Source organism: Rutidosis leptorrhynchoides, chromosome 1 (assembly GCF_046630445.1).
Source record: "Rutidosis leptorrhynchoides isolate AG116_Rl617_1_P2 chromosome 1, CSIRO_AGI_Rlap_v1, whole genome shotgun sequence".
NCBI classification, from domain to species: domain Eukaryota; kingdom Viridiplantae; phylum Streptophyta; class Magnoliopsida; order Asterales; family Asteraceae; genus Rutidosis; species Rutidosis leptorrhynchoides.
In genome coordinates, this window is record NC_092333.1 from 415,640,011 (window position 1) to 415,648,088 (window position 8,078).

Here is an 8,078-nt window from a genome sequence, read left to right on the forward strand (position 1 = left end):
CTTTTCATACACGTTGATTTTGCGTTAAATTTTTAAAAGTCGACAATTCTATAGCGAAACGCGGAGATGCACATATATTGTTAATTTAAAATAACATTTAAATCTCTCACGGGTTATACCTTTTAGTTCGACTCGAGTTGCGCTTCAACGACATCATCGTTAGCCACAAAATAATTTTACTAAAAGCAATAAAATACATTGAAAACCGAACCCCGGCGCGAAGCGAGGGTTCGATAACTAGTTATTATCCACTATAAAATAAAATGAATAATAAATAAATAATAATAAAATACAGAAAAACAAATACGGACACCAAAAGAGATTTAAATTCAGTTTATAAATAATCTTATCTTTCTCTCTCCTTCAATCATTCCCTGTTTTTTCTTCACTTGTTTCTCCAATTACAACTTTCTCTCTCTACATATACGTACATACCTTTGTATATATAGATTCCGTGAAATAAAAAAACTAAAAAAACTAAAAAAACACATATATAGATGCATACAAATAAATATATGCACACACTTCTTCTCTCTCACCTCCACTATTTCTCTATCTAAAAAGCAATAAACTTTAACGTTTTCTTTGTGTCATTCGATCAGGGAATTGATGTTTTTATCGAATCTTGTACAGATTCAATTGGGATTTTGATTTCTTCATGTTCTTGAAATACCCCCTCTTACTCTGTTCTACGCTCTCTATTTAGTTTGCCATTTTTTTTTCAGGTACCATTATTTACTTTTCCTACAATTTCTCTCTCACACATACGAAACACATATTGTGTGTACAAATTTCGTAAACCCCATTTAGGTTTTTTGATTATTTTGTTCCGGGGTTTCGATTTTTCAATTGGGGTTTGTGATTTATTGAAGTTATTAGGGTGGGAAATTGGGGTTTACTTTAAATTAGTGAAATTTATGATTTTTATCTTGAAATTATGGGGTTTAATTGCCTTGCATGTTGTGATCGGTGTATGGATTGTGGATTAAATATCTGGGTTTTTGTGGGTCATATAATTAGTTGTGATTTTGGTTTTTAATTTAAGCAATTATTGCTTATTAATGGAAATTTAAAGATCAATTTCATACTACTGTAAAAAAATAAAATAAATAAACAGTACGAAGTTTCCCCCTTTTTTTGTCATCTAAATGCAAAGATTTTGGAGGTAACTTGTGTTACTACTTACTTGTGTTTGTAAGCATCGAGTTGACTTTTGTTAATTTATTTGCTTTAATTTCCTTTTTCCTTTGCAGTTTCATAAAATAAAATAATATTATATTTATATTATATATTATATTATATTATACTGTAACATAAAATATAATGTGTGTAAATGATTGATACAACTATAGGTTAAAAGGCTGTATCTTGGTAGGATCATGGCCATTGAGTACTCACAATTTTCATGTCACTAGAAATTGAAAACTTAGGTGTTGTTTTCTATATGTTTATGCAATTCATTTTGAACTTAAAAGATTATTGCCATCGATATTTATACGATTCCTTACAACAACACTTCTTATATCTTTTTTAGAATTGATCTCTTTCACCTGAAATTATTAGAACTTATAATCACTTCTCTTCGAAAACTCGAATGGATTAATTTAATTTGCTATAATCAGTTTAAATGCACCTTGAATCACCCCCTTATCGAGTTATCATGGCTGCTAACCTTTTTGCTTTAAGAAGTAGGTTGGTTATATGTTTGGCGTAGACGATTTGGTCACTTTACTTTAGCATATAGTTTCAATAAATTTAAGTGGTTAAAGTTTGATACTACTGTAATATTATAGAACTAGTAGAAGTAGATGATTTGTATTTGTATAACCTTCTATGTAACGCCATACATTGTTCATATTAAACCTTAATTTGTTTGATTCTGGAAATTTATTGCTAACTTAGATTCACTTTTTTGATAGCAGTGTTTCACAATGCAAAAGTCTTCACACCATTTTCCTTTTGGTAGGCTTCAAATTCTCTACTCGTTGAGTCGTTTCGTTTGTTATTTATGTACTTACCTTGCAATTATAGAAACACAATATGAACATGATTAGTTTTTTTCATGTTAGGTTCCTCAAAACTAACATCAATGAGCTTCTCGAAAGCTGTTGGAAGTGGGGTCCGAGAAACGGTAACTAGATCTGACGCATACAACGATCCCTCAAGTGATGTTACCCTTTTCTCGAGTTCATTACCAGTTTTGGCTCACAAAAAGTGTATGTATTTTTCAATTATTTTAAATTAATTAATGCAAAAGTGCAATTGATTTAGCAACTAGATATGCTAACACTTTCCATTTATTGTAGTGATACCAACTAATACAGAAAACGATTTTCAATCTATAGAAGACAACGGTTTACTACAAGATCTTGAAGATCATGCGATCGGGAACATGTTACCCGATGAAGACGAGCTTTTAGCCGGTATCATTGACCGCATTGACCTCAATAGTCTTACCTATCGTGCGGATGAGTCGGAAGAGTACGATCTTTTCGGAAGCGGTGGAGGTATGGAACTTGAATCCGATATCGATAACGTGAATTTGGGAATATCGAAGGTGAGTATGGGTGATGGAGTTGTTGGTAATGGGGTGGCTCATTATAGTATCGCAAATGGTGTGGGAACCGTTGCTGGAGAACACCCGTATGGAGAACATCCATCGAGAACTTTGTTCGTGCGTAACATTAATAGTAATGTTGAGGATTCAGAACTCAGAACTTTGTTTGAGGTAGCTAATTCTAGCCCTATCTTGTTGGATTTTTTAAATATTGTAGTATTTTATGTTCAAATATGGCAATAAGCGGAATTGAAGACACACATTTATGCCTGAACAGTTAAACATGTTTGCCTTTTTGACAAGAAAATGCCAAAAGAAAGACTATGGTTAACAATAGATGCATGATTGCGTAAGCATCATTTAAATAACTGACCATGATACTCTGCATTTTTTGTTGAGTCGCTCGCTCTAGCAAAGTATAGTGTTTAATTTTGCATTTTACATAATTTTGAATATCTGTACTTATTTCTTTAATGTACTTTTTGTTTTGAGAAAGATAAGTAACCACTTAATGTTGATTTGAAAAGGTCATGCATCATTAAATTTGCCTGTTCCACTAATTAATTGAACGTTAGGTGCATGATTATGTTGATATTATAGAAGCTTTAGTTTAAACTAGACAATAGACTCTAGAATCACTTGTTCTTGTTCTTATTCACTGTGGTTTTTATGTTGGCTTTTGTTTACTACAGTTCATTTGCAACGAAAAACTTGTAACTGTTGGATTAGATTTCTAGATATATGTTATTCTTTTTGTTTGGTGATTGTTTATTTACTGATATATTCTAATTTTTGGAATTATGTAGCAATATGGTGATATAAGAACTTTGTACACAGCATGTAAGCATAGGGGATTTGTGATGATATCTTATTATGATATTCGTGCTGCTCGAACTGCCATGCGCGCATTACAAAATAAGCCACTACGAAGAAGGAAGCTGGATATTCACTACTCAATTCCTAAGGTTCGATTTATTTTTCCATTTTTTGTTACGTTTTCTCACCACAGAAGTTAAATTAATTTTATCATTACGTCCGTGTTTATTTGTTATGTACTAGGATAACCCATCAGACAAAGATATAAACCAAGGAACTTTGGTTGTTTTTAATTTGGATCCATCTGTTTCGTGTGAAGATCTTCTTCAAATATTTGGGGCTTACGGCGAGGTTAAAGAGGTGAGTCTTTTTCTTTTCTTTTTTTTTTACACGCGAATGCTCATTGTAAAGCCTAAAGTTAAAAGAACCAATTGGGCTTGATCTTTATTCATAAGTAACCAAATATCATTGAAGCATTTATTCATGATTGCTAAGAAATTGTTTTTTTTTTTTTTTTTTGGAAATTGTGATAACAGATAAGGGAGACGCCGAACAAAAAACATCACAAGTTTATAGAGTATTATGATGTTAGAGCTGCAGAAGCAGCTCTTAGATCCCTTAACAGGAGTGATATAGCCGGGAAACGAATAAAGCTTGAACCTAGTCGCCCTGGTGGAGCCCGCCGAAAGTAAGTATGCACAACGTTTAATATTTTTTCTTGCTTACCTTTTGATCAACGTGCTATTTAATTAAAGTAAATGATTAAATGATAGAAGTGTTAGTGGATGTTTTAAGTATTACTATTGTACTATGCTCATAGAGCTTTTAGGGCTAAACCACAACCAGGGACTTGCTTAACAAAATTATGGAAATTTGTGGGTTGAATCTGTCATAAATCCCATATTAAATACTTGGTGGTTTTTTGGATGATGGTAGAATGAAAGATTATTTATAGCTCGAAGCTTTAAACTGAAATTCACTGGACTGTTGTATGCATCGACTAACATGTCTTGTTTTTTTTTTTACCATAAAAGGTGCTGCCTTTTTTAGCCTTTTCCTCCTAACCAATATACCTGTTTGCCACCTATTTTTTTTGTGATAATTATTAATTGTAACAGTTTAATTTTCTGTTCTTTAATATAGCCTAATGTTACAACTGACTCAAGAGTTTGACCAAGATGACACTCGAAGTTTCGGACTTCAAGTTGTCCCCTCGATTGCCAACTCTCCTCCTGGTAAAACATCTTTTGTTAAAATTTTCGCTCCCTTGATAAAAAATTGTTTTTTTTTTTACTCTTTCACCGTCTTACAAAATAATTTACGTAGCAGGTGTGTGGCCACAGTTTAGCAGCCCAATTGAGCATAGTCCTCTACAAAGTTTAACCAAGTCACCTGTCTTGGGTTCAATGAGCCCTACTTTTGGTAACAATTCACCGGGTTTGGCATCGATCTTACACTCCCAACCCGCCCGAATAGCACCAATCGGTAAGGACCATGCAAGGATTAACCGTAATCATCTCGAACCCAATATGTTCAATGGAAGTTCTAACAGTGGGCAAACATTTCAACAATCTCATTCGCTGCCCGACTCCACATTTAGTCCGTGTAACGAACCCGTATCCTCTCTAGGTGGTTCGAGCTCGACCGGTTCTGGGATAGAAACATTATCCGGTCCACAATTTTTATGGGGTAGTCCCAAAACGTACTCCGAACAACCCAAGGGACCTAGCCATGGGTTTCCTAGCACAGGTCGGTCACCAACCATGGCCCACCCGTTTACCTCATCCAAGGGCCCGACAGGTACGACCCATGGGTTTCCAATAACGGGTCGCCATGGATCTTTACTTGGTTCATCACAACACCTCCATCAACATCATCATCATCATCATCATCATGTTGGATCTGCTCCATCTGGGATTCCTTTTGAAGGACATTTCGGTCGCTATCGTGAGTCTCCCGAAACGTTATACATGAGCCCGCCTGCGTTTGGGGGTGCAAGTATAGGTCATATCGAAAGAGGGTTTTTAGGTTCTCGTGGGTCAGTTGAAAACAGTTCTCCAAGTTTTAGCAACTTGTCATCTCCCCGGATAAGTCCAATGTTTCTTGGAAATGGGCATTACTCGGGACCAGGGCCCACAATTGCAAGGCGTTTTGATCAAAGTGGAAGTCAAACGGATAGCAAGAAACAGTTTCAGCTCGATCTTGATAAAATCAGAAGTGGGGATGATACCCGAACGACTTTGATGATTAAAAACATTCCTAACAAGTAAGATCTGATTTTTTGCATCCCCTTAAAATTTAGTACTAGAAACAAGATTTCATCTTGATTATCTTTTATGTACTGCAGGTATACTTCAAAGATGCTGCTTGCTGCCATTGATGAATATAATAGTGGCACTTATGATTTTCTTTACTTGCCCATTGATTTTAAGGTATTATTTTCAGCATTACTTGCTAATTAAAGCACTCTTTTTCATCCTTTTTGATTGAGTAAACATGAAGTAATTAATTCCATTTTGATGCAGAACAAATGCAACGTGGGCTATGCATTTATTAATATGCTTTCTCCGGCGCACATAATCCCATTTTACCAGGTTTTCAACTCTAGTTTACTTTTGTCTATTTGACATCAATTTTTTGTATATGTGATTTACAAATCACCCAAGGAAGTTGTAGATGTTTTAAATAGTCATATTTGTTTATTTGTGTGGGTTGTTTTTTAGGCGTTCAATGGGAAAAAATGGGAAAAGTTCAATAGTGAAAAAGTTGCTTCATTGGCTTATGCTCGAATCCAAGGGAAGATGGCACTCGTGACCCACTTCCAAAACTCGAGCTTGATGAATGAAGATAAGCGTTGCCGCCCTATCCTTTTTCATTCAGATGGTTCAGAGGTCGCTGATCAGGTAATATATATTATGTTCATTTTAGATACCGAATTGAAGCCAATATTATTTGTTTCTTCAGGTAATATATTATGCTCATTTTAGATACTGAATATATACCAAATACACCCAAAATTTATTTAGAAAAATGTAAAGAATGAAAAATACTTGTGTAATAATATAAATAATTTTAATTAATAAATAAATGGTTACTTGGGTCTTTTTTACATTTTCTTGATTTGTTTTTTAGGCGTATTTGGTATATATTTGACAAACTGTAAATTTTGGGTGGCTTATAAAATCATTTCGAAATATGGGTGGCCTACAAAAACATTTTGATAAATTTGGGTGGCCTTTAAGTACATAATCCCATTATGGGATTTGATTGTATTATACAAGAGACTTGAGTTGAATTTACTGATGTTCTATTTTTAATGCTAAATTACAAATTTCTCCTTACCACTTTCAGGAATCTCCGTCATCAAATAGCTTAAACGTCCAATTACATCGATCGAATGGTTCGGACTCAGGAGACTCGTCAGGTAGCCCTCCAAAGGATGATGGTGCAACTAAACATAGCTGACAAAAGTTGAATCAGCAGTCTTATTTTTAAGTGTTTAAATAATAATTATTACCTAAGACTGCTGACTTTCATCGTACATAGTGTAAAGTATTAGGACAAATGCATGTCGGAGGTGCAGATTTTGGAAAAACAAAAGAAGAAAAAAAAGGAACGGTGATTTAAAGGCTTTTGAAAAAGAGGTGAATAATGATATAATATGTACAGGGGAGATTGCCATTTTGCTAATATGTAAACCGGTCGATCTTCTTTTTATTCACTTCTTTGTTTTCGGAGATTGATAATGATAATGACGATGACGATAAGTTTGTATATTGTGGAACTGTTGGGAGGTAGTTCTGACTTTTCATGTGTGTTGACTTTTGATTCTGTGTTTAGTGAATATTTGACTAAGAATCAATGGGAACTGGATTTGAGAATAGTTTTTTTTTCTTAGTTATATTTTTGGTTATGTTTTTATTTTTACTTTTCTTGAGCAGGTTTTCTGTTTTAGAGTAAAAATATGTTTCTTGTAGAAGTCCTATTACAATTTACAGGCTGAATGTTGTGCTGTAATGACTTGTACCTAATGCATTAGAATGTGTATCATACATGCCACTTGTGTTGGACTAGATTGGAAAGAGTGGAGTGCTTCCTATGAAGCCATTTCATGCAGCAGTTAACAGTTTGACTTTTGACCTTTTTTGTCGAATGAGTTTCTGTCACTTGAAAAAATAAAAAAATTATAAAAATGCTTGACAATATGATAAAGCTTTTGAGTGATTTACTAATTAACAGAATTTGGTATCAACTAGCAAAAAGGTAGGTTCACATTTCGTTGCAGAGTGAAAATTGTGTATAGTACTATATTATACAACTTCAAATAATAATAAGTATGTTTAGTTGGGTATAAATAAAAAATGGTTGTGTGAAGACTGAAGAGTAATGGAACCAGATTTTTTTTTTCGGGGCGAAAAAAATAAATAAATTTTAAAAGCGTTTTCATTCACCATAAATTTTTTTTTTCCATTCTTCCATGAAAATACAATCTTTTGGGTTATGGCTGAACTTAATTAAATTAATTTGGCGGTTATGGGCCAAAACCAGACATAACCATTATTGTGGTTAATTGATTTTTTAACCATTGGGTTCGGTTAAGAGTGGTTCGTTTAATTTGGTTAAATTGGTTATCGATTAATTATAAAACGATTAATTTGATTAACTATTTATTGGAAGAAAAAAAATTAATTGGATAAGTTTGTAT

The 8,078-nt window shown here is 33.7% G+C and overlaps 1 protein-coding gene across 3 annotated transcripts; it reads left to right on the plus strand.

Moving 5' to 3' along the window:
* Positions 1-502: 502 nt before the first annotated feature.
* On the plus strand, positions 503-7,274 carry LOC139886586 (protein MEI2-like 2). Of its 3 annotated transcripts, none has more exons than XM_071870438.1 (13): positions 503-725; positions 1,920-1,962; positions 2,070-2,216; positions 2,307-2,728; positions 3,364-3,522; positions 3,617-3,733; positions 3,910-4,061; positions 4,517-4,608; positions 4,700-5,639; positions 5,721-5,805; positions 5,899-5,967; positions 6,097-6,276; positions 6,725-7,274. In XM_071870438.1, the coding sequence occupies exons 2-13, from the start codon at positions 1,932-1,934 to the stop codon at positions 6,836-6,838; spliced, it is 2,508 nt and encodes an 835-aa protein (XP_071726539.1). In that variant the 5' UTR covers positions 503-725; positions 1,920-1,931; the 3' UTR covers positions 6,839-7,274. The 3 variants fall into 3 exon arrangements, with proteins under 3 accessions (XP_071726539.1, XP_071726537.1, XP_071726540.1); XM_071870436.1 differs by having other exon boundaries at positions 1,923-1,962; XM_071870439.1 differs by having other exon boundaries at positions 504-725; positions 1,923-1,962; positions 4,703-5,639.
* The last annotated feature ends 804 nt before the right edge of the window (positions 7,275-8,078 follow it).